This window comes from Anopheles merus, chromosome 3R (assembly GCF_017562075.2).
Source record: "Anopheles merus strain MAF chromosome 3R, AmerM5.1, whole genome shotgun sequence".
Lineage (NCBI taxonomy): Eukaryota > Metazoa > Arthropoda > Insecta > Diptera > Culicidae > Anopheles > Anopheles merus.
This window is the reverse complement of record NC_054084.1, coordinates 19,618,958-19,645,365: the sequence shown is the minus strand read 5'-3', so window position 1 is coordinate 19,645,365 and position 26,408 is coordinate 19,618,958. Positions and strand designations below refer to the sequence as shown.

The window sequence follows — 26,408 nt, the reverse complement described above, 5'->3', positions numbered from 1 at the left end:
GGAACCGATGACGTTGTACAGCGAGTGGCTAAGAATAGAAGACACTGCGGCAATGATGACGAACCTGGCTCAGAGGAGTCGGACCCCCGTAATTGTACACTTCCTCATAAACAAGCTGATCGAGGGTGGTGAATTCTTAAATTATGGTAGCCATACCTTACCCGAGGATCGATCCGGAGCGGTAATTGATAGACCCTCTCGCTCATTAGGAAGGCTCATTCGCGAGCCACAAACGAAACAAACAAGGCACCACCGTGCGCCGATGAGCATGAGGCTCCATTAATCGAGCTTTCTAACAAGCTTGTGGATCGGAGCGGCTGTTTTTTTCGTGTTGTGAGAGTGTGCTTTTGCTGCGGCCGACGATGACGGTGGCCCTCCCGTTCTGCTGCGGTCCGGGGAAGCTGAAAAGGAATCGGTGCAGAAGGGGAGATGTTTCCTCCTGGTCCGTGTTTCCTTTTCTTTCCCGCGGCATCGATGATCGGCACCTACAAACACACACACACGATCCCAATTTCTGTACGGCGATAATCATCTTCTCATCAAGGTTCTCGTTCTCGTCTTGGAAGGAAGAGCCCGCGGTTACTTGAGTAGAATATTTCGTTTTCCAAGATCGTAAAAGCATCAGATGCTTTCGAATCGGACCGCTTTCAGCCCTGCGCTTCTTGATGGGTGCCTAGGGCGTGTATGTGTATGTTTGGACCTGCCGGGAATACTAATAATCGACGCTCTTTGCCGTGCCGTGTTGGGATGGTTCAATCAGATTCCAGCATGAAGGAATTGAAGACATTAAAAAATCGATCACAAACGATCGTGTGAGGCGCACAGTTGGAACCGGCCGCCAAAACCGAACGGTCAGCGATGTTGTGTACGTGATATGATTTTTCTCAACCTCCGAGGTATGTGAAGTGCCTGCGTAAATAGTTGTCCCTTTGTTGGGGTTTCTGTGCGCCTTTCATGTTCGCACCGATGGGATCGATGCGTACGATCGAACGCGGGCAAATACATTACGAATGCTCAATCGATCGTTACCAATAACAAGATTCGCTTTCTGTTTAACAAGTAGTTTGGACCATGGGAATGGTAGGAAATGTTAAATGAGCGAACCCGCTTGCCGTGAGAATGAAGAAATTGGCAAATGGGAGCTAAATATTAACCTTTCCTACCAGCGGATGAGACCTCTTTAAGAAATTAATGAACTGCCGGTTTCAAAATCAGTCCAGCCGTACGGGAAGTAGGTGTGATTAATTTCCACGACCTCAAAAACACACACACACACACGCACACTCCCGCCGAATGACAGGGCGATCATTTACCTCTCCTAACGATCATTTACTTTGGCGTCCGCGCATTTTAAAACGGTTCGGTTGTTGTGTTCGGTTAAAATCATCCAGCGGTTTTTTTTTTTGCTTTGCTTTTTACAATCTTTTATGAGGCAGACTTTTCGTTGCCGGCTCATTTCCACACTTCCCGCTGGTTACAAACACACATACGCACTCGCTGTAATTAAGCGACCATAGAAACGGGAGAAGAAAAATACGCTCGACGGCGACACGAAATTATGCGCCTAGAACGGTCGATAAATTATGTTAATTTACGTCCACCCCGTCTGACGCCACATGGGATGGGCCGGCATGAGCCCCCCTCTCGGTCAGTCGCTGGTCGTCTTCTCTGTCTCCTGTCGGCTGATTTAACTTACCAGACGAACACCCTTGATTGCTTGACCGGTTCGGGCAGGGCTGGAATAGCCATCCATCCGCTGTGCGGACAAGAACAACGGCTTGACATCTTCCCGCGTCGGCCAGCAGGACCAGCTGGACCGTAAATCACGATGTGAATGGGGAGACACTGTCACCACGATGTGTACGATCATTAGTTATTCGCTCGACCAGATTTTGCAACATCCCGTGGGTTCGGATGACACGAATCACAGTGCGCGCGCGCGCGGTAAGGTTCCGGTGACGAAAACAAAAAAATCACTCTCCGCTCGGCGTATCGGGTTTCCCTTTGCCATTTCCCGTACATCAAAGTCCCATAAAACGCGTAAATAAAGTGTCATCACACTCACTGTCCGCTGTGTATTCGTAGCCCTCGTATCGCTTACCCTTGCTGATGGGTCACAGCACATCATTCCGCTCCATGCTGAGGTGCAGCTTCCTTGGGTGGCGATCGTGAAGGAAATAATTTATTTGATAGATTTATGAACATTTAGCGGCACCATTTGCGGTGCTACGGGATAAACTTTGTTCGGCTTGTGTTTTCTCTTCTGTGTGTGTGTGTGTGTGTCTCATTCTTAACCACGGAGACAGCTCGAACGATTAGGAATGACATTTGGGAATGGTTTTGGATTCAGCGGGTGGAATCAACAGCCGCCGCTGTTGATCCAGCGATACACCATCGATCGATCGCACGCGTGATCGCGTGGTGTGGCGTGCATCAGCTTTTGGAGCCTTGCCGAAAAGGAAGGACGGAGATGGCAAAAGGCAAAACAAACCTCCGGTCCTCGGGGATCATTAAATTCTACGCTCGTTTAACGATCGCGTTAATGAAAACATGTGATTGAATATTTTAATGTCACGCTCGCTTGTGGTTGCGTTTCGCCGTGCCGGCGCTATGACAAATGGAGTTTGTTCTGGTTTGCAAGAAACTTGATCACTGTTTTCGAAAACATGCTGATGTTTGAGTCTGGTTTGGTTTGCTTTGAAAAAAGGAAAAGAAAAACCCCCCTTAACTTCAAACATAAAACGCCTGAAATTGTGATGAGTTCTGCTAGAGCGCGTAACCGTTTATTAGCTTATCCAGCTAATATATCCAAGAACGCGAAACACAAGCTCACCATTTGGAAACGATCCTCAAGTTTGTCATTAACTCAGGGGAAACAAAAACATCTGCCAAAAAACAAAACCACATTTGCTTGCTTGAAGGTAGCCCTTTCCAGAATGGTTGCGTTTAGTGGCTACGGGGAGTGCGCCTTTTTTCCCAATTAAACATCCACAACTCCTGGCAGAGTCCCAGTTTTCGTCGTCTTCTCGCCGACGACCTAAACACATGTGCCCGTGGAGGAAGCAGCAACGTTTCGATCCTTCCTTTTTTGGCTGAGGGCCCCGCTAGCGCTTGTGTTCTTAGGTACGTGGGTTTGTGTTTTGTGTTTTCTCTTTCCCTTCGCTCCATACAATCTGTTTCCACGGTTTGTACATTTAAATGCTTCTCCTTTAGTTTTGGACAAATATTGCAGCCAAGACAGCCGATCTCGGGCCTCGGTATGATGAGGTTTTAAATTAGAATAAATAAAGTATAATTTGTTCAGTTTTCGGGGTTCTCTTCTGTTTTCCACCAGGCGTTTCTTTCGCTTTTGTCGCTTTTGCTTAAACCTACACACTCTTGTCTTTCCTGCCTGCCATCCTCACTTGATGCGTAAAGGAAATATGATACTTTAACGTTTTGCGTAGAAAAAAAGACGCACTTCTCAGGAGAAACCACTCTCGCCGGTCTCTTCATCACTCCAGGGGCTCAAGTGTGACGTTCGGGTGTCTCTTGTCGTCGTCTGCGACGTTCCCCCGCCGGAACCGGATGCCCGTTCGGTTGCTTGGAAGTTGCATAAATAATCACTCCACTGATGGAGGACTTAAATTAGCTTAAATGAAGTGAGAATTTTGATTGTCGATAGCAGCACGCAGCAGGGGATGCCGCGAACTGACACGATCAAAAGGAGTACGCTTTACGCTTCGCTGTGTCACCGCTGGCAACGCGCGATTAAGATCAAGTGTGGATCAACAGGCTGCCGACGCTTTCTTTCACGCACATTCTTTCTATCAAACACGATTATTATTATTCTCCAGCGAGTGAGACGTGGTCCGGCGTGTACAGATGGGAGTCCGTTTCGTAGCTGTTTCGTATTAATCAAAGCAAATGCGACGCAAGTTCGTTGTTTTTGCTGCAGAGCTCACGCAGCGGCCGGTGGGTTTTGAAAAAATAGTATAATTAAGTGCAGTTTGTTTCCCATCGATTGCGGTTGCTCGAGGGCGCGGTGACGAGCACGCCAACAAAGCGACGGTTGATGAACTTCACCCGGTTGAGCTTATTAGTAACCAGACAGTGTACTGGTTGCAGCTTGTCTACTCGATGAAGCTTTAAGACTTCACAGTTACAACTCTTAAGGCACACTGAGCTGTAATGCGTGCAGTGTGTTAGTGCTTCTAATAGACGAGGATTTTCTCGCTTATTCGCTTCCTACTGCTGCTGCCCGACAACTCCCCAATTATGGTTCAATTTACACGCATACGTACATAGGCCTGTTACTCTCTTACATGTCTGACGGTGTGTTTGTGTCTGTGTGTGTGTGTGTTGGGGGTAAGTGGAAAGCAAGTACCGATTTGCCAAAAAGATGCACGTTTCATGCGATCGGGAAAAATACTTGAACGGTTCATTCCCTCTTTCTCTCTCCCCTTGGAATGGGGCCGCCAAGGAAGACGTGGAAACGTACCGCTAACGAGTGGAGCGGTCACCCTTGTCCTGCCACCCAGCAACCCTCCGCTACCCCGGTGGTGGGTGAAATTTGAATCATTACGAAAACAACCACACCATAATTGCCAACTCGTTACGAGGCTGACGAGCCTGTCGATGGCGGCCTCGAGCTGGCGAACCATCCATTGGATGGATGGCGTCGGCCGCACCCTACCACCAGTGGGCAGACGCAAAGCGCCAGCATCACTCTCCAAAAGGCGTCGGAAGAAAGCCAGAAGGCTCTTAAAGTGTACGAGCCTCCTTCATTGTTGTGGTGGCGGTGGAATGGGTGGAAACGAAACGGCGATCGTAAATCGAAAGAGTGCTGAAAGAAAGCCAATCAATCGCTCTCATTCAGCGCGGTTCGGTTCGATCGAGATTTGACGGGCACGTATTGATGCACGGGGCGTAGATCGGACACAACACGGGCACGGGTTCGCTGTGAAGCGGGTCGGCATGCTTTGGAATGAAGTGCAATGGTTTTGTTGTTGTTGTTGTTGTTCTATTGGAAGTATGCCACACTTGAAGTATGAACACATCCAATGACTTTGAGGCTATGAAAGATCTTCAAGAAATGTTGGTTGTATTTTGAGCTTAACAGTTTCTATTGTAAGTGGATGACACAACCTTTTTGAGTTGTAAATCTACGAGAGTCTTAAGTCTTTTCTAAAAACTACATGCTCCTTATTGAGTTGAATGTCTTGAAAAGATCATTCAACACTATAACTCCTCCAACAAAGTCTTCTCTCATTTTTGATCCTCCACCGTACACGATCACATTGGAATGAAGCGACGCAAACGTGACGTAAACTAGTTTACTGTACCCTGCTCAATACTGTACTTCAATGTTTGATCCACTCGCGCACTTGATCATTATCAACTTTCCGCGTAACGTTATGCCTGGAGCCGAGCGCTGGCCAGCATAATCATCCAGCGATCATAATTAGCTGGCGGCAGTCACAGTTTCATGTCGTGGATCAGCCTGAGCATCGTTTGGAAGATTTGGAAGATCTACGCGAGATTCACCCTGCGAGGGTTTTGTGAGATCTCCAACGGAGTTCGTGCGCTGGTGCGCGTGTGTGTATTTGTGAACAGCCTTCTTATTTACAATTTCCCGGCTGCCTTTTGTATCTTGCCCCGATCTTCCACTCGAATCCCCGTTTTCCGGTTTCAGATGTTGCATGAGATGTTTGTTGAGCCGGCCAGGCTGGGAAGATCGAAGTTTGTTAGCGGTGTTCAGCACCTCCCCCGGTTGTTAGCTGCTCCGATCTCTTCCAGCCTTGTAGTTGTATGTTGACCCCACCATTATTGACATAGCTGCAGAATTCGATTTCTGTGCAAACGGCCGGCTTCCACGGTTCCCGCATCCACTTCAGACGGCTACTTAGTCGTTACGGGGCTTTGGAAACCCATCCGTGGTGGTGGCGATCGCGGGCCCACTTTAAGCCCGATTCCGGCGGAGAGTCCGAGAAAGCGCACTGCTGCTGCTGCTGAACGTGTGCTGTTTAAAGCTCTACAGGGGCCCGGATGCTACTGATCAATATTTGAGTAATTGGTCAAATATGTACCTTACCTGGTTTCGGTTACAGCGACAGGGTCCGTGAGCTTCGCGTACGCGCACCACCGTAATGGCGTTATACGTTCTGTTTGCATCCGGGACGGAGTCGGTTGGTCGCTTGTCGTTTAAATCGTTTGTACATTGTGTTAAACGCTGTCACACAGGTTGGGTGAGAAATGTAGGCAACAAAGTTCGGCATCCTTGTGTGCGCATACACACACACACACACACACACACACACACACACACACACACACACACACACACACACACACCGGGCTGAGTCTGTTTGCTTGCATGAGTCGGTTGTTTGCCCACAGGAAGCTAGAAAAGTGGTGCGCAAACTTTGCTCCCGTAGGAAAGAAAAACATCCTAATTTCTATTTAAGTTTCGTCGCTGTAACCCGTTTTTTCTTCTTCTCATCGCTGTTCTGTTTGAAGTGTTGGAAATGAAAGCGGTTGAGCTGCTTTCGTGAGGATTCTTCTTGCGAGTGAGGGTTAATAATTTACCGGTTAACAAATACCACCACAAGCGGGAGATGATGATAAATCATCTACCGAGCGAGGAGAAGTTTGCGTTAATTGCTTGTTAGCGTATGGAGCGTGTAGGAAAGTTTGCCAAAAAGAAAGAAACAAGACGCACACGCCAGGCGACGATCAAAAGGTTCCGTGCCCGTTCAGGCGTATCAAGCACGGGAGACAGGCGTCCGTGCTCGTTCGTTTACTGCACCAAATTCAATCACTGTGCCGGTGTGCAGATCATAAAATCTTGTCGGAAAAGGTCCCGCGACACACGGGGGTAGAGGGTGCGAAGATGTGCGCGCGGGGAATAGAAGTCATAAACGATGGCCGGTTCCGGACCATAGCCATCGGCAGGGAGCCGTTACGGGTGCCTCCGTTTCCCGTTGCGCTTCTCTATTTTTAATCGCGGCACGGCGGTGGAAGTTGGGAGTTGGGGTTTTACAACCTGCCTGGAGGCCACGGGGACTCGGTGTGTTTCGCTACACCGTCAGCCCCAACGTCGTAGCAGCGCACAGCCATATACGCGGGCGACTGGCGTCTAACCTTACCGAGTCAATCTAGCTAGCGTTCGTTCGCTAATTGCACGTGCACGGGGAACCTGTCCCGAGCGGTCCCCGGTGGCATGTTTGTAGAGGGTCGTCGACACAGTAATTTGAGGGAGGAAGGGAAACCAATCTCCCCAGCCCATCCAATCATCGATACAGAATATCTGATAACCAGATCTCCTCGCGATATCTCTTTCTCTGTAGCAGAACTTGCTGAAAGCCCCAAGAGAACTGATGATGATGGTGGTGGTGATGATGATGATTGCCTCGATCGACAACGATCGGAGTTGGTGATGGTGGCGCAAAAACTTGCACCCTTTAAAAGGGGAAGACGTGTAGACGGAAGAGGCAGGAAGAGCGGTTCTTCTTTGCGAGATCTTCCATGTCCTCCATCGGTCGGTGGAGCGTCGTGCTTGACGGATGACTCTCGTTATGCATGAGCGGAGAGTGTAATCCCCGAGAATAGGCTCTCAGCCCCGGTTCGGTAAACTGGGGCCTGGAAATAATGTGCCAAGGTTGCCAAGTGTCTCAGGGAAGCGTTTGCGGCCTTCTATTCCTTCTTTGCTGCCTCTGGTAGGTCGTGCCGTTGGAGGCCACAAAGAAGACGGTCAAGCCGGCTGGGCTCGCTAGGTGTTAGGCTGCTGGCCGATTGGATGGACAAGATTTACTGCTTCCCTCCTTGTTACCTCGTTTATCCAAACGCAGCGTGCTCGCAACTACAAGAAGATGAAAGGCGAAAAAACAACTTGGTGTGCAAGAAGGCTTGGTATCGTATTACCTTCCTCCTCCCGCCCGTAGACAGACGCTCTTTTGACGCGAATCGATGGAATGGAGCGGGTTTTTTGTCTTGCTTCTTCACAGTAGTACCACCTCTTACACACCTCGAGGGCTAAGGTACGAATAAGTACCGGACTTGTTAACGTGTAAAGATTTACCAGTCCCTGCCAGCACTGGACTGCTCCATGCACAGTGGGTAGTAGATCGTGAACAGGACGTAGTTGTAATGACAAGGTCCAAGGCTTCCGACGTTGGAAGCATTGGAGCCGTTCAATTCGTTTGCATACGCTGGCATGCTCCCGAGATTGTCCCGAGCCTTGCACCGTTTCCTTGAACGGGAAGCCCTACCAAGTCGAGGGGTGTTATAAACCTTGGTACGCACGCATGCTTACCCTTTTCTTTCTATATAACCCTCCCCCAGTGTCATCGGACACTCTGCTTTTTGTGCCTTTGCAGCGGGGTGGGGGTCATTGCTTCCCAGTTGACACCTTTTCGTGCACTGCGTGGCTTCGTTGCTAGTGACGCAAGCCCCACGGCCGACTTTTTTGGCGACGTGCTGTCGCAGGCCTTAAGCCGGTGTGCGGTGTTAAGTTCCGGTGTTATGCAGGGAAGGCTTTCCATACTCTTGTGTGTGAAATGGTCTCTATCATATCTATCTTCGGGGCTTCGGGGCTTCGGGAATGACCGATGGCCCGGGGATGGTGAACGATTTGTCCGGATTAAGAATTAAAGGTAGTTAGGTACCGCTGGTTGGCGGCTTCTTTTGCCGGGCCTGTCACCTGTAATCCCTTTGTAGAGTGTCTAATTGTGTATGGCACGGACTCCAGGGTTTCGGAGGAAGGATAAGAATGAACACTTGGCACTCAGGCTCTGTTTCGGAGACTCTCAATAGAATTGTGCAGGTAGTTTAAGGGGAAAAAACACACTCACAAAAGGACCCTGTCCCTTTGAACTTTAACGCTCCGTCCTGCAGCGCCTGAAGGGTCCCATTTGTTGTTTGTTTTAGTGCGACTCTGAAGCCGCCATCAACAATGCAGCGCAAAGTGTCATAAGATGGGATGAGCGGTACGTAGAATCGGCAAACAAATCGCTCTTATCCGCTCAGGCTTTCCTTGGCAGCGGTTTGACTTTTACGGGACCGATCAAAGCAAAGGTCCCGAAACCGCTAGAAATTCATTGCCCAAATATTGGAAAAGGAACATCCACAAAAAAAAAACATCCCTTGCAAGTCCAAATGAGGGAAATATGGTTTTGCGCACAACGAGAAACGGCACGAACGCACCGGGGCTTCCCAAAAAAGGACTTCGTCTCGGAGGGGAAAAAATGCAAACAAGCGCGCGCGTACGCCATTTGCCCGACGAGATAAGATACAATTTCGGTAATGTTCGTTAGGCTCGAACCATTTTTGGATGATCGGGAGAGCTGTTTTCTTGTTACTTCCTTCTCCTTTCTGTTGCATTTTCTTTCTCTCCCAAGAAAGACATTGGCGCGCGCGCGCGCAAGCGCTCAATATCCTTCCTGGGTTGCGAGGAACTCTCCATGTACAGAATATGGTGAAGAAAAAAAAAACAACATAAATTCCTTCACATCTAAAACGAGCGAAATACCGACGACCGTGATCTGTTTTCGAAGAGCAAAGAAAGAAAAAAAGCGACCGAGAGGAACCACGCGGTGCTCCAGAGACCAAAGCAACAGACCGGCCAAAACGGAATTGACTAACGAGACCCGAACGAGGGAGATGGAAGGGAAAACATAAATATCAAAACCCTGGACAGGCCAAACATGGCCGTGCCTTGGGATCGAGTTGCTTGGGTCGGACGGCGGCACTGTCGGCCCTTACGCTTACGCGTGTACCGTTGTCTTTCGACGAGGATCTATCTTCCCGTCTGGTTTGCTTTGTGTGATCGCGTAGGCTAGCTTCGGTAGGGAACAATTATAGCAACCCTAGACGGCATGCAGGGAGTGAGCTGGACAGTGTACAGGCAGAAAATAGAAGGTCTTGGAATTATGTTCCTTCCCAGCAACACAAAAAATGTGTAGCACTGTTCCGTGCCTTTTGGTAAATTCTTCGAAGGTTTGTCTGACAGCGGTGCTGATGCATCTATTTCTGGGCAGCAATGTTGTTTTTGACAGTAGCAGTAACATCCATTACCGATAGTATAGACTCTCCACAGGGAGGGGGCCAGGACATAGGACAAAGTGCGGCTCGTGCAGACTTCTGTTATTCGGAACTTTCGTATGATCTGCTACAACCCCGCTGTAAACAGCACTTTGTCGTAAACAAAGCATCAAGCTGTCAAACTCCCTTTTCGAGCGGGGGAAACTGATCAAGGGTAGTGTTGCAAAAACGCATTCCCCGATCGACAATGGAAATGTCATCGGCTCATGGCAGACATTTCGCAGTGCAGTGGAGATGCGTCCTGGACCTTCTCTTTATTGTGCTGATTTGCATATATGTTCGATTGATCGGACCCGTTTCACGAATGGAACTAATGCATCTTTAATGCATCGTACGATTTATGGTTTGTTTGTACGGGGTAGCGTGGCAGTACCATAAATCAAAAGCCGTGGACATGGAGCCATTGCTTTGGCTGTGGCTGCTGATGTATCGTTGAACGGGAGTTTTAGCGAATAGACTGTGTCTGTATGGTGATCATTGTGTTTGATGATCGGGTTGGTCCATCGGGTTCAGTTTTGTTTGAACTTAAATTTCCCTCCAACTTTCAGGGACACTGCATTCATTCTGTTAATTTCATTCAATAAATCGATAAAAATAAAAGAGAAAATATTCTCAAAGAGATGTTTTTATAAAATAAAACAGTTATTACTAATACTATAATTAATACTCTAAAAAGTAATAATTAGTAAAACTGTTAGTTATAGAGATTGATTACTCGTAAAAAAATTCTTTTATTGCTGTGATTTTATGACAAGTATTGAAACTCAATTTACTCTTCGAATTACATTTACTGGATTGGAAATGGAAAATATGATTTAAATAATTCTTCCCCTTATTTATACATATTTATTAGCAATATACAGTAGTTCCAAGTAATTGAAATACTAATATTAGCTCTTTTTTAAATAAAATCCAACCAATTGGCCAGCTTCACCCACCCCATGGAACGGATGAAAGATTAATCTAAAACCTACATGTAACGAGCCTGCTGTCAGTGTCAGGAATAATGCCAAATCCGACTGCTAACTGACGGGGAGCGAAAAAAGGGCTTTAAAAGAAACTGCGTGCCATTTCAGCGATCGCGATCGCACGCTGCAACTGCACGCACTTGCACCTTTCCCTTCCCCTCTGTCTCACCCGTTCGTTCCGGAGTTGCATTCTGCAACTGCAACGCAGCAGAAGATCGTAATCCGTTCGATTTGGTTTTCGCCCGCTGACTTGCGGATCAATTCGCGCACACATAAAACTGCATACGACCGATGGAATGATGATGTGAGTGGGCAAGCTGCCAGGAAAAGAAGCATCAAAAAACAAAAAGTTCAAGACCACATCGAAGGTGGTAATGGGATGGTGAAAAATGTGGCTTCCCTCATGATCAACCGCCCATCCCTCCCAGTTTGGCCCAGGAATGCTTCCAGCTGGAAATAATCTGGCCGTTGTTGGTTTTAACACTTTCGAAAATGTGTCAAAAAAGCACCTTCCAGTATGTGCTCTCTCCGCTCCTCCGTTGCACCAGTTCCGTCCACCAGATGGGCATCAGATTGGGAAACCGTACTTCGATTTTCGTTGTCGTTTTATGTTTATGCTTGCTTTTTTTTTTGCACGAGTAACTTGTGTATGCTTTTATCCTGGGGAGGTTTCTTTTGGTTGCGTTCCCTCAGTTGATATTCTGACTGCATTCGCCCCAAACTGCTGGCCGTAATCTTTATGGGCGACTTTCGGTCGACACCTTCGGGGCACTGGTGGCGTAGTGCGAAGCGAAAACAAGCAAAACGAGCGACAAGAATATTGCCCACGCAACGGTGGAGCAAGGAGGAAAGGCTCCCCGTGGTGGGGAGGGAAGATAAAAATATAGCTTGTTTTGGCGTTAAGGAGTGCTGGGGTAAGGAGAGGCTTGTGGAGAAGCTTTTCACGTTAACGCATGTGGCGAAAGGGTGCAGGGCGAAGAAACAAAAAAAAAAGGGAATGATTTGCTCGGGGTGTCAGATTGGATTTCAGGCACGCTAAGCAGCCTGCAAATGCGATGCTTTCGCTGTGGCTGTGTGGTTGTGCCGTTTTTTCTTCTTTTCTTCTTCTACTTCTTTCGCCGTATGCTGCCCACCCTTTTCAACCTGGGCGGCCGGGAGCATCCATCCCAATCTGAAGCATGAAAGATGGGAGACGGGAGATGGGGGAGCAAGAAGACGCTGCCTATAAGCGAAACCCGAAGAACCGAAAGAACGTAGGCAGAAATGTCGAAAGGCTTGTTGAGAATAATTACATTCCAACTTTAGCCCGCCAAACGAGCCCCCCTTTTATACACAGAGCGAAGCGAGCGAACGAGGCAAGATGGCCGGCTGGATGCTGGCCGGCGCACCAGCATCCATTATTATTCTGGAACGAACAACAGACATCAACAGGTAACGCCCCTTTCGGGTTCGCGCACGTCGTCCGATGGTGCTGGAGTGCTGCCGCTGCGGTTGCTCCGTAACGAGCTGTCCGGTCCGGCCCCGAAAGTCACGGCAAAGGCCTTTTATTCGATCGCTGAAGATTGCTTTTATAGGAAAATTATTCCTTCTCGGTGTATGATAATTTTCGTGCCGCTCGTGCTCTAGCCCTCTTTGTTGATGCCCTCCCGCGATCGGGCTGCTCAGTTTGCACAGCGGGAGAAACGATCGCGATCGGGGAGAAAAGAGTGGTGCGGGATGGTGCTGATTGTGGGAAGATTTACATTTCACGATCACGACCCATGGCGATGTTGATCGGGTTTATCGATTTTGAGACCATTTTGATTCGACAGAATCGAAATCAGCGTTGGGTTATGGTGAAGCTGCGGCAGCTTGAGAAAGGGAGCAGCGAGTGTATGTTGATTGTTATGCATTAGAAATCAAAGATCATTTCCAAAGGGTGCCGGGGTATAGCGCTGAACCGTTGTTTGTTGTTCTTTGTTAAGAGCGATCGTGTAAAAAATGGAGGGCGATCTGTTTCCACAGTAAAGGGAGGGGAATGAACGTAATATATTGGACAGCTAGGAAACATAAAATCTATCATACATATTCGCTTCGCTAAAAGGAACGTGTGTATAGGGGTTTTAGTGTCATTTTTTACTGGCTTTTTATCGGGAATGATCAACATTCTCCAATTCGGTTTGATTACTTTATTTATATTTTTAAGATTATTTATCCGTTGAACAGAATTCCGTAAAAATACCAACACACTATCCAGAAATTTTAAACCTTTTTCAGGGTTTGTTACAGTTGTAATAAGTGACAACCCTGGCTTTATTGATTCTTCATGTCATGATGTTGTAGTATAAACGATCAAAATCAGACTTGAAAGTTTGAGTTGACTTCATAGTAAGTCTACACAAGATGAAAAACTATATAGTTAACAAGTGCAATGAAACATGGTCCTATAAATCTTGTTTTTAAATTCGTTGATATGAGTTTCAACACATTATACCTCTGATTTTGTGTGCTTGTGCACTGGTAATTGCGTGGATTGATGCAAATCGGATATCCATCGGTCTTTATATTTCCTAGCTGATATAGAACTATTTTACAATAAAATAGATTGATCGTACTTTAAAATGTCACAAGAAAACATTTAATAAGAAGAATTGGACCAACACTATATGAACAGAAAAGTAAATGATTTAGCGTGGCATTAAAGTGGCGTGGCCTTTCCAACGAAGACGACACTGCCTAGAACAGCAAAACTAGTTCGAAGCCATCAGATAAGCGACTCCGAGCCGAAAGCGAAATATTGTGACAGCCTCGCCTCCATCAACGGTCGTCAAATGGTCGTTTTCTTTCGAGATGCTAGTTTGGCAATAGTTTAAACCATCCTACACAACAACTTCAAAGCTCGCCTCTAGAGTTGCTGGACAGCTCAATGCAATGGCAAGCTTCATGCCGAACCATACACCGCATCATAAACTGGCGATGCTGATGGTGGATTAGTGAGAAGCCTCTTCACTCCTTATTGATACCTTAGCTCGAGCTGCCATAGCGATGGCACGGCCCCCTGTTCACCTTGCTCGATTGAAAGTAGATAAGTTTGGAAGAAGAAGTGCCGAGCAACGCGCCCGGCACCGGAATACTCAAAAAGCAATTCAAACACATTTCAACCTTTCCACCGGATCCAATCACCCGAGCTCGGTCCCATAAATTGATCCACGATGGGGTCATAAATTTTAATTAATAAAAATAAATGCGGAATAAAATCTACAAAATAAAGCGATTAAGATTTTGAACGATTTCCCTCCTTCGGTTGCTCACCACGTTTCTCTCTCTCTCTCTCTCTCTCTCTCTCTCTCTCTCTCTCTCTCTCTCTCTATCCCGTACAAACGGTGGAGCTAACGCATTTGGGGTCGCTTTTTTCTTGCTGCTTTGATTGTTGTTTGATGAGGCCTTTTCCTCCTTACGATTCGAATGCGGGGGGAATTGAGCAAAGCAGGATGGGCCGGTCAGTTTACGGCAGCTGGAATTTGGCCTGCAGGCCCCTTTGGGGACGACCATCCTCTGGTCTTTGTGGAGGTGTTTTGATTGAATGTTGCAACGTGCAGCGGACGGGAAGGTGGAAAGGAATTGGAATCGAGATCCTCATCGATAGCCGGCGATGGCGTTGATGGCGTTGTTTAGTGATCATGATCTTCTTCCTATATGTGTGTTTGTGTGTTTGTGTGTTTTTTTTATCCTCCAGCTCAGCTTTGAAACCTTCAAGTTGAAATCAATAAACGTCTAGGTGGACGGAATGAGATCCCAATTTCGCTCGCAAAGGGTATAATAAAGTCAAAACGGTTTCCAAGCCAGAGCAGCTCCAATTTGGAGCAGCGAAAAACAAACTTAACAAGCTGCTGGTTAGCTGCTGCTGTGTGTATGTCTGTTTCTCATGGGTAAGGTGTAGCGAGAACCTATTCGGCATCACAAATGCACCCCATACGATCGACGGTTGATCGTGTGTTTGTGTGCTGTTTTGTGGGGGGTTTTCCCCCTTTTGGGCATCTTGATTAGAATTGAATGTCCAATTTTGCGATAGCAATTTAATGATTCACCCAGTTTGGTTTGGATCATCAGCTCCAATAGGTTTAAGGGTAGTTTATCCTATGGACGAGACAAAGCCGTATCCAAAGGACGTGCAGCTGTCTATCGTATGAGTGAAGATTATAGTGACGCAAATGTATAATGGAGGAAGAATGCATGGAAATTAGCAGATTCGTTTACTCTGGACAGCTGCATCAGGTTGCTTTGTGTGGTTTGGGATCATAAATAGTGAATGTTATGCTTCTCGAAGAAGATATAAGGTGCGGTCGTGTTGAATTCAATCCCTTCTTTGTCAACAAGTACAAATTTAAATCCTCTGTTGCTTACATATTTATCTCTTAGCTTGGCTGCTTGTTTGATGTAAGGCTTTCAGAAAAGCTCCCTTTTCGGCAGAGCACTCTCGGCTTCCAAAATCCACTCCACTCCGGCACTGATCAGCATGCTAATCTCGCTGTTGACTCCGGTAAGGTAAACAAAACCTCGACAAATCTATTCCGACGTGCGAACGATATCGAGGAATCCGAGCCGAGCTCGGTCTACCGTGTCCGGTTGGTCGTTATCAGGCGCTGAGCATGCGATTATGATTTCAGGAAGCGCGTGGAAGCGTTAATCTGGGCAGGAGTGAGGTTATGAAATAACTTAATAACAAACCGACGGCAACGACGACACAACGACGTTTGCTTTTGCCCCGTCTGACTCTGAATCGGAGCGTAACGAAATGTGCTGGAACTATTGCGCGCCTTGTCGCGATCGAGCCGCAGCAAAGCAGAGCTGTTTTTTTGGAAACACTCGACACACTGGAGGAACGAACTGCCGCGTAGAAAGGATAGGAGACAGAGACAAACTGTGGAGGGTAGAAAAAAAACGAACCCACCCCAAACTTCACGACCCAACTTCACGCGCGGGCTGGAAAGCAGCGGAGAATTTAATTTCCACCTTTATCAGGGCAACAATTTGTCATCTTTGACAGCCGGCGAACCGATACGGCGGCGGTTTTGGATGCTTGTGACGGAACGGGGTTGAGTTGCTTTCAGTAGGCCGAACACGAACCGTGGTTGGGCTGTGGGTTGAAGGCAAAAAAAAAAATGCCTGAACCTGTACAAGCTTAGAAGTTGGAGCTGCCCGCGGCAAGAATACGATGACCCCGGTTGTCTAGTAGCCTATCGGGCACCGGGATCGGGATTGATAGGCGCGAGGTGTTGGCAGTACAAGCAGTGTCCAGTGGTTGAACAATCTTGACTCGCCGACAGGGCATGTGTGTGTGTGTGTGTGTGTGCGTGTTTGTGTCTCTCAATCTGCCGCACAATCGATCAGTGTAAATAAGCAGCACATCAAAGCGTTCCCAGACTGGATAGCTGCGAGGAAGACGGAGTTGTCTGAAGTTGAAGGAGTTGAAGGTTTGAAGTACCACTGCGAATGCCAACGCTGTGCTGTGAGCACCCTTAGTCGCACACACACACATGGACATCTTGTACGCCAATCAGCCACATTGATAAATGATGTCTCGTCATCGAGAGCCATCTTAAAGATGGGAAGAAAAATAGCCACACGTTTGTTTGTCGTCACCGACTAACCGGACGTTGGGTGATGGAAGTACTTCTGAGTCGCTGGACCAATCTCCCAGGGCCGGTCAGATCGATGCGCCAAGAAGCTTAATTGATCCTCGCAATGGTACGCCCAATGGTGATGGAGATGGAGAGCTTTTCGTCTTCTGGAGAGAAGATCGGAGCGCACACGTCATTTCAGTTAATCGTTCTGGATGCTCGTGGAGTTCTTCATCTTGTGATCTGCTCTTGCACGATCGGCCTTACCTAACTGGACGATCATTGTGAAATGGTGTATGAGGAAGAAGAAAAAAACACCCGAAGCGAGCAAAGTATTAATCATTTCGTTCAACCTCTTTTGACAAACGAACTACGAACATATCCTCAACTCTTTACACCACACCGTGTACACCATGCCCAGGGTAGGGGTTTTGTGTTTGCGCTCCAATCGCGCTCCTCTATCTCCTCTATCGGCTAGATGCAATCAACACGACCCGGGCGAACCATTTATCATTCGAATCTGATACGTTTAGGGAACGCGGACCGCTGACGGATCGGATCGTTTTGCGTGGTTTCTTCGTGGTCTCGCTTCGAGGCTCTAATCGCTTCTAGGCGATCTTTTGTGTGGTGCTTCTCATGAAAAACTGTCAAAAATTTGGTTTCCATTTGATTTTGCCATGACCGGTTCTCCTATATCGATGAAAGCGATATCTTTGTCCTTTCTTCCAATGTTTCCATTATTCCAACCGCGGGACAATAGGCAGTTGTAAGATCCTCGGCTTGGTTTGGGTGATGTGTGAAGCACTCTTCCTACATTCGTGACTTTGTCTGAGCACAAAAACCTCAATACAAAGTGTTGAAAGTGTGTTGTACCTTCAAAAGATGATCTTCACATACTTCAGACGTACATTTGCACCAATCGATACCTTGTTTCTTAAAAACAAAAATATACAACGAATGCGGCTACCCTTTTTAAACTCATCCACAAGTTGTTACACGTCCGCGTACTGTGAGTAATGTGTTAATCTGATGTAATTATTTGATAGCGCAACGCAACAAGCCCGAAACCGCAACCATTAATTTCGAATCCGGAGCGAAGTTTTAATTAAACTCCCTCCCTACTCCCTGGGTACCCGCTTTGCGGTGCGATCCGTTCGCGATACAACCGAATCGATTGACACATCGTTAAAACACAAAATCGTTGTCGGCAGCAAGCGGGGCGAAAACCATTTCGGGCGGGCTTTTGTGATGTTGGAAAATTAATCAGCCAATAAATAATGACCTCTACTGGCCAAAGGGGCCAACGGGAGGGGAGCAATAATTTATAAGCAAACCCAATCAAGCGGGGTCGCTGAAAAGCCGTGATGAAGGGTAAAAGGCAGTGGCATGAGGTGCATATTTTTTGGCCATGGTTAGGAAGAAACGTTTCGACTATTCATTAGCTAGCGTAGAAAGGGAATTTGGGGAAAGCAGGTGATGAGGCAGGTGAAATGCATTTTCTTTGGATTTGTGGTGCGGTATGGTTTAAAGTAGGGGAGTATTAAGCACCGTGTGATTTGTTTCGTTAAGGATAACATATTGCTGAGGTGTGGGTTAGAAAGCTAAATGAAATATTTAAAAACTCTTCCATCAATTTCAAACAGGAAAAAGTATAATGCGTAAATTTAACCAATATTTAAAAAATGATGGTAATAGTTACTTTCCAACGACAAGATCTACGATTTCAATAATTTCGATCATTTAATAATTGCCTACCTTCAGGCGCTTACTGAAGGGTAATATTTATTTTTGTATTGAAAAAACAATCTAGCTTGTTGTTTTTCTCTCCCATAAATTGCAAAGTAAACAACATTGCTCTATTAAACCTTTGATGATTTAACTCCCGGTTCAAGTTTACGACCTCTCGCGCGCGCACATTTTTCCAACGCAAAGCGGCTCACATAATCGTTAGTTTGTTCAAAATAATCGCACCATACCATCACACCCATCGGCACAGCACACGCACTAACTAGCCGCTAAAGGTCAAACCGTGGGCAAAACAACCAGCAAGACGTGCGCGATCGATCGCAATGTGAGGGACAAAAACAACAACCCGCCAAAACCGTCAACACCACAACCCGCGCCTGTCATAATCCGTTGCGGCAGTGTGTCGTTAATCGCACCATTTTATCTGGCATATTTTAATTAAATCTCTCTTTGCCTCTCGCTCGCTCGAGATCCTCCTTCCCTCGAGTGGTTGTAGTTTATGTGTATCGCTGCTCGTTTTTTTTTTGCTGTCCCTGTCCTACCGGATGGGGGTAGAATGTGTCGGGAGGGGGGTTAGAAATCCACCCTCCCCAAATGACAAACGGCTTCATGCCCGGGCAAAGCGACGTCGAACGCGACGAATGAAGACCCCAAAACGGCAAGTAAAAAAAACGGTGAAAAGAAAGCCGAATTAAATCGACCGAAGCTTCTCTGCACTCCCTTCCCCCAAACACACACACACACACACAGCCACACATGGATACAGTCGCACGCAAACCGTTTATCTAATCGGGCACGGTAAATGTTTCATGTAAAAATAGACTTAACTAATTAGATTTTTTCTCGCTCGCTTTGCTTCACTGCCCGTCGTGCCGTGCCGCTTCCTGCAAGGCGTGGAGGATTTTTATGCTCGGTTCCGAACCTTCCGATGCTCCCGGCACGAGGGGGTGTTTGTGTGTGGGTGTGTGGGTGTGTGGGTTTGGATATGGTGCGAAGGAAGTAGTGGTGGATTTCCAGGGCAAAACGGAAAGGATTCGACCGACCGACGGCTACTGGTTTTGACTTTATATCGCATAAAAATGCCGCCCGGGCGTTTTTTTCTGTTTCTTTCTGCTCATTTTTTTGAGGTTTTCGTTTGTGTTGGTATTGGTTCCGGAGTTATGGTTGCATCTTGCGGAATGTTGGTGGCCGTTTGAATCAGGATTTGAATGGAGTCTAATTTATTGGTTTCACAACAATGTAGCATTTTTGCATTAAATATATATGAATAAGAGAGGAAAGACGCAAACTAATCTTTTGATGCTAAACATTGTTACACAGTTCGATTTTCACACATTTATATTCGTTAGCCGGGAATGCAGGAAGGATTGTAGGGATACGATCATGTGATTATTTGAATAAATGAGTAATTTAGTCATTCTTTGTTTTAGCTATTTTTCTTTTATTGATCGAATTTCTTTTATAAGCCTCAATCAAAGCTTTAAAAATATCCTAAATTCATTTTTTGCATACTTTTAGACAATTCTAAAAGAAGTTTAATGTTTAATTATACTACTTGTAATGTATATTATCAAAGGTCTTATTGATAGTCCTCAAAAGCGAGTGTTTTTATTTCTCTTAATTTTTCACACTATCTAAAAATGAATGTATTAGTATCAAATAATGACGCGTACATTTCAATAACCATATATATATTTAAAAACTTATTTACTTTATACAATGTTTGTGATCAAGGAGCAAATTTTGTATATTTTAATAGTTTGTACAAAGGAAAATCAGCCTTAATCAATTAAACAGTTGTTTGATTTATGATCTTAACTGAATTGAATTATCTGATATCTGATCTGAGCTTTATCTGAATACTTTTCAATACATTTTTCAACGCAATTGCCTTTATGTTCCATTCCAGTTACAGTCTACGAATTGAAAAATCACTAAATAAAAGTTAAAATGCCATAATAATAAATTTACATAAAAAGAAATGAATTCCACTATTATCATAGAGAGGTGTAATATTGAGCATTATGTCCCCAACTTAATTTGGCTACCACTGTCTTCCCACACGGTCGTAAACCATCCTTCCTTGGCGTGTCCTATCCTATACTAACCATTTACTTTTCTCCTCTCTCTCCCCCCCTATTTTCTTGCAGGTGGGCGATCCTCTGTTTGCGTTGGAGCAAATCGGTCCGCCGGCTGCTCGGCACCGACCTTACCTCGCCCGCCGATCTGCACGCGGAAAAGCCGAACTCGTCCCACGACACGCTGTTCCAGCTGGCGGCCTGGGGCATACCGGCGGTCCTCACCGTGATCGTGCTGGTGGCCCGGCTCGTCGATGCAGATGAACTTTTCGGTAAGTCTTTCGTTGTTTCCGTCGTCTTGGTCGCGTGATGTTTTTTTTTTTTTTTGTCAGAAAAGGTTGTGTGTGTTTGTGTTGTTTTTACGACTTCGCTTAACGAGATGCCGCTTCCGGTGCTGCGTCGGTGTGGCGGATCTGTAGGTCGGTTTGACTTGCTGAAAATGGGCGGCATGCTAGCCCTCCCCCAAAGGGCAGTAACTATGTTGTTTTTTCCTGGTAGTCACAATTGCCTCCGTTTATGACACCTCCCGTACGGTGGGCTCCGGGCGGGTTCTGTTCTTGCGACGAACAATTCCTACGTTTTGGGTAATATAATTGGAGCCAGTGTACTCTTTTCCTTCGCCTCACGAAAATGGATATCGAGCACCATCGGCACATCTGTGGATGGTTGAGTTCTGTGTGTAAGGGTAAGGTGCTTATCAGTAAGTAAATGTTTACGAAATGTTGCACCGAAAAAAAAAAACAAACACCCAACGCGAACCACATAAAAATGCCCAACAAGAAGCCGCTTATCTTCCTTCGCTGTTGGTCTGATCCTCGAACACTGGCTGGGAGTAGGAGCTGCAGAGTTACCTTCCCTAAAAGGGGTCGAGTTTTCGCTTATCAGCCGCTGCTGCTACCTTCTCACAATGCATAATGTTGTTCTTTTGATAAAAAAAGGCGTACCAGAGTGCAGTGAAGATGTCACCCGGCGTGTGTGTGTGTGTGTGTGCGTGGTTTGCTTATCTGCCACTGATCGCGTATGTTTGATGACAGTAGGTCCCCCTCTGGTCCACCGATACTGTAGTTTGGTGTGTTTGGGGAGTTTTTTTGACAGCAACTCCACACGCGCTGTATGTACGTTCTGCTGGCTATCGTGTGCCGGCGAGCTGCGTTTGGATGTCAGCCGCTGTTGACAGAGGGCAAATGACATTTCGGTACTGTTGCGGTACTATCTTGCCAGCTCCGAGGGACCAGCTGAACACTGGTGCAATTCTAGCGCAGACTCGCAGGTAAAATATGTGTTTGAAGAAGCTTCCATCTGGCGGTCTTTAAGTAAAACACAATGCTTCTTTTACTACCAGCAGGATTAAGCTACGGGGTGTAGTAATTAGTCTGTTTACTCTTTCGCCTAGCCCTCTGCCCGCTTCTACCAGCAAGAAATACTGTATCTAGCGCAACAGCGCACCAATCAAAAGGTGCCGCAGACGGTCGGCAAATTAAAGCACAATTATTTGAATATTATCATAGGCTTGCGCTTTACCGGTTCGTTCTGTTGAGAAGCACTTGAATGCAGAAGAGAAACAGTTGACAAAATATTTATCATCTTTGTTTACAAACGGCACTTGAAGGCTTAAGTATACCGAGTTAGCGGTGGCACCTGTCCTTGTGTTATTTACACATTTCACTTCATTACGATGCAGAAGAAATCTACGAAATGGTAAATAGTTTGATTAAAAATTTTTTTTACCAAATCCTATGCCAAAACCTTTCGTTCTATTGAACTCAGAATAGATACAACTTATTTTATATTCTAAAAATGTCAAAAGATGCGTTTAATATTTCATCTTTCATCTAAATAGTTCTCTCGATGGACGAGCTTGATTGTCTGAATGCGAAGAATATGGTACTCTTTCTCGATTCTTAGTGACGCAATGATGAACTTTAAATGATATGTTGCGACATTTTGTGATTCGGATCAAAGTTTTACTACTCAGGATACTTCTTATATAGTTCTGTAGAATCGCGTTTATTTGAATATTTGTAATATTTGAAATTCGTTATGTTTGAAAAAATAATTGTAAAAAAACACAAATGCAACCTCTTGCAAAGACTTTGTCGGCGCAGTTTACTGAAGTACTGGCATACTAATTAAAAAATGCCACTAAATTACAATCGATGCTTTACATGTCATCGATCATCGGAACCGTCATCGGTGTTCAGAGCCGCCGTTTATGTAGCCGCCTCCGTATTGAATCAAAAACAACGCCAAGCAAACGAAGCAGAGAAGCCTTGTCTTGAGAGCAAACAAAAAACAAAACAAAAAAAATCACTCATCTTTTGCAACATCGCAAAGGAATGCAAGCAAAAACGCACACACACACACACAAAGACATGCACAGGGGAGTCGAAGGTGTCGATTGAAACCGGTTCATCGAGTTTGTTGCCGAGCCCCGTACCCGACCAGATCATCCCATCCCGTGCCGTCCGACGCGCGGTAGGTGGCAGAGCGAATCGTATTACCACGCTTCTGTGCGGATGCATCCAGGATCGGATGCATCGGATGCCCGCATTCGCCCAGGCTCCCCCCGTTCAAACAGGTCCCGTACCATTCCCCTCCGCCGAGAGACACGGCTAGAGTGTTGTGTATTATTTATGTGTTTCTGTTCGAGCAAGAAAGCGCAATGTTGGAAGAAAATATTGCCCCACTGCGAAACAAGGTTTGTACTGCTCTAGGTGAAGTACAGGCAACACCAAACCCTCGTGGTGCACAGGCCGTAATAATAGGAAATAAATCAATCCGGGAACGAGGAGCGAATTAACGTGATTATGAACGTGTGTGTGTGTGCAGTGGTGCAACGGGTGGAAACGCATTTCGCCTCAACACCTTCGCGCTGTTGTGTGCAACAAACGAGGTGAAGCGAAAAGGTTCCAAACACACACACATTCTCACACAAAAAAGCTGCACACGATCAACACCTTGCTCCTCTGCTTTTCTCCCAATTCCTTCTCTGCACTTTCCCTCCATCGTTGCAAAACTGCAGCTCGTTGCATCGTGCCAGCAGAACAGTAACATCGTTCTTGCTTATGAATGATGATGCTTGAACTGGCCTGCCGCTTCGGTGAAGCATATTTCACCTCTTTTTTATGTTTTTCTTCGTATTCTGTATGGGGCATTTTCTCGATCTTGCACGCTTTCCTTGCTCGCAACGGCACCGAGTGAAAAAAAAGAAACAATGGATGCAGCTGTCGATGGGATTCTGCTTTCCGGCCGCCAATAAACTGGAAGACATTGAATGCCTAACGATTGATCACTCTCACTAAAAACCTTTCGTGCTCCTCTTTTTTTTTTTGCTGTTGCTTGTTCCATTGTTTCTCTGCATATCTTTAAACCAAAGCAAGAAAAGCTTGTCCTCTCCAAAAAAAAAAGCTTGCTAACAGGCTCCGGTGCCTGCAGCAAGAACGGTAATGTGCGACATAAAATCACGACTCTTTGCCTCTTTGCGACACGTGGTGCACGGACAGGCCGTACCGTGCCGCCTGGCCATAAATGGAGCTTGCATGGACATGGAGTGCTACTATCACCCGCCTCAAGCAGGCCATGGCCAATGGAAACGAGCCTCTCGGGCAATGGGGGGTTTTATGGGTGGTTGGTGTGCCCCTTCGTACAAGCCACTGTCGATCGTGTACGTCGATCGTTTTATGGAACGCTTGGAACGCTGTGTAAATTGATTTTTATTTTATTTTCATACTATTTTTGCTGTTCTTTTTTTTTGATAAGAAAAGAAATAGAATTTTTATAGTGTGTTGTGTATTTCAATGTATTTTACACCATCAATCACCCTCAGAATTATAATTCAAGCACAGTACGCTTCTTCAGCATTCAACGTAAGAAGGAACCAAATTCAGAATTCATAACCAAGTTTGGTTTCATATCCTTGTTTGGAAGGAAACAGGCACAACAACGCACAAAAACGAAACGAATTCAGAATTTGAAATGGCAACCGTTGTATATGCACCAGAAGAAAGTATGCGGGAATGTACTTGTTGGCTGCTGCTGAATTTCCATCAGTTATGGTCGATCTTGATCGAATCGATCCATAAATGAATGCTAAATAAAACAGCTTTTTTTAAAATTGTTTCGTTCAGATCATGTCTGCAAGTATGACCTCTCCTTCTTCATTGAAGTAAAGGTATTTTAATTGCGTTTTATTTAAACGCGTCATACAAATGGCAGCTCCAATGTATCTCCAAAAGTAGGTTTTGACGACTGATTTAATTCACATCTACAACCCCGGACACGCCACCGACATAATGAGGAAGAACGTTTGTCAACACATGTCAATTAAGCTGGAATCGAAAGCGAAACATCAGTTCCCAACACCCCGAAAGAAGAGTGCATTAGAAATGTCAGCCCAGACATGGGTGCTCGTGTGTGTCGTTGCTGCGTTGATTTCCTACCCAAACTAATCAAAACCGACCGGCACGTTACTAGACTAGATCGTCGTCCCTTTGCCCGCTTCTTGATACGGTTCTCGTTAGCTATGCTCATTAAATTGCTCTAATTATAAACAGTTTTAGAACTAACGGTGGAGTGCCGCAGTGCTCTCGTTTTACGCCTCATAAGCGAACTAACGACGAGGGGGTGTTTTTGGACGATCCCACATGCTATACACGACGGGAGTGATGCGCTAATTTGAAGCAATATATCATAGCACACCGTCTTGCTTTTGGAGAGCATTATGTGCCCTTAAGTCTTATTTCTTACACAACGACTTCCTCCAATGGTTTGTGAAGCCGATCAATCAACCATCATCAATAGTGTCTTAGTGTCTTGTTTGCGCCAGTGACAGTGACAGTGCCGTTCCACTGCTGATAAGAACAACGTGTTGGTACCGTACAACTACCGGGCATTTCCAAATCACAGCCCAGTTTTAGGCCGTTCCAATCAAAAGTAGAAGTGTCCCGGTGTTTTTTTTCTCCTGTTTCTTCCCGGTGTTTTTTTCCTGCGGCTTGTACTATCGGGAAATCCTCCTCCCTTTTTGGCTGCCCCTACCCTCTTGCTCCCGTCACGTGTCAACCAACCGTGTGACAGGGGCGCGTTATGATGAGACGGACAGCACCCATCGCCGGGCGCATCCCGCTCTCCCACTAGAGATTGATCGCCGCGATCGATGTGCCGTGTGTAGTGTTGATGTTGCGCGCTCTTTGCGGTTCGGGTTGTTGCGCGTACAGCGCGCGCGTTGATTGATTGGCTTCGCGCGAGACCGCACGCTCCCCTGACGCTCGGTCCTAGACAAACAAAACGGAAGCTTGTCTGGGCTGTGTGTGGTTCGGTTGGTTCGTGTTTTCTTTCTTCTTAGTATTGCTAGTATTCTATCGTGTTGGTGCGTATTTTTTTATCATTTACCGCCAATTTCGGGGGGGGGGGGGGCTAGCAAGGGGTCGCAAAATGGCGGCCTGTCGGCTCGAAGTGGTTGCTTAATTAGGGCCAATCAAACGGAACGCCACGTTAGAAGCACTGCCATCGCTGCCATACGCGCTGGACAGTGGACGAGCGGAATTGCTGCGGTGCAAACGCGGAAGATAAAAAAAGAACGCCACCGTAATTGATTGATATGAATTGATATGGAATGACAAGGGAAGAAAAAACACACACACACACACACACACACACACACTGGAACAGTTCTACCTGATTAGGAGGGATTCGCGTATTGAATCATTCAACTGCTTGTTAATAACTTAAAAGCCTTTCGCGCCCTGCCCAAGCGACGATAATGGCGGTGCAATTTCCGTTGCAGAAAGCCCCAGTGGTGTAAGAATAAAAAAATAAAAATAGAATTTACTAACAAGCTTATTACCCGATCGCCCGCGTTAATCGCTCGGCTCGCGCGTTGATGCTTTGCGTTTGCTTTATCGCGGCCCAAATGGCTCGATCACGTTTGAGTGTGCGTT

At 46.2% G+C, this 26,408-nt stretch overlaps 1 protein-coding gene across 2 annotated transcripts in view; it reads left to right on the top strand.

The window, feature by feature from the left end:
- LOC121595919 (frizzled-4-like) overlaps window positions 1-26,408 on the top strand; it is a 40,607-nt gene that overhangs the window by 5,644 nt on the left and 8,555 nt on the right. For both annotated transcript variants that reach the window (XM_041920360.1, XM_041920361.1), the window contains exon 3: window positions 20,545-20,744. In XM_041920360.1, the coding sequence (XP_041776294.1) occupies window positions 20,545-20,744 (200 nt within the window). The remainder of the gene's footprint in view (window positions 1-20,544; window positions 20,745-26,408) is intronic.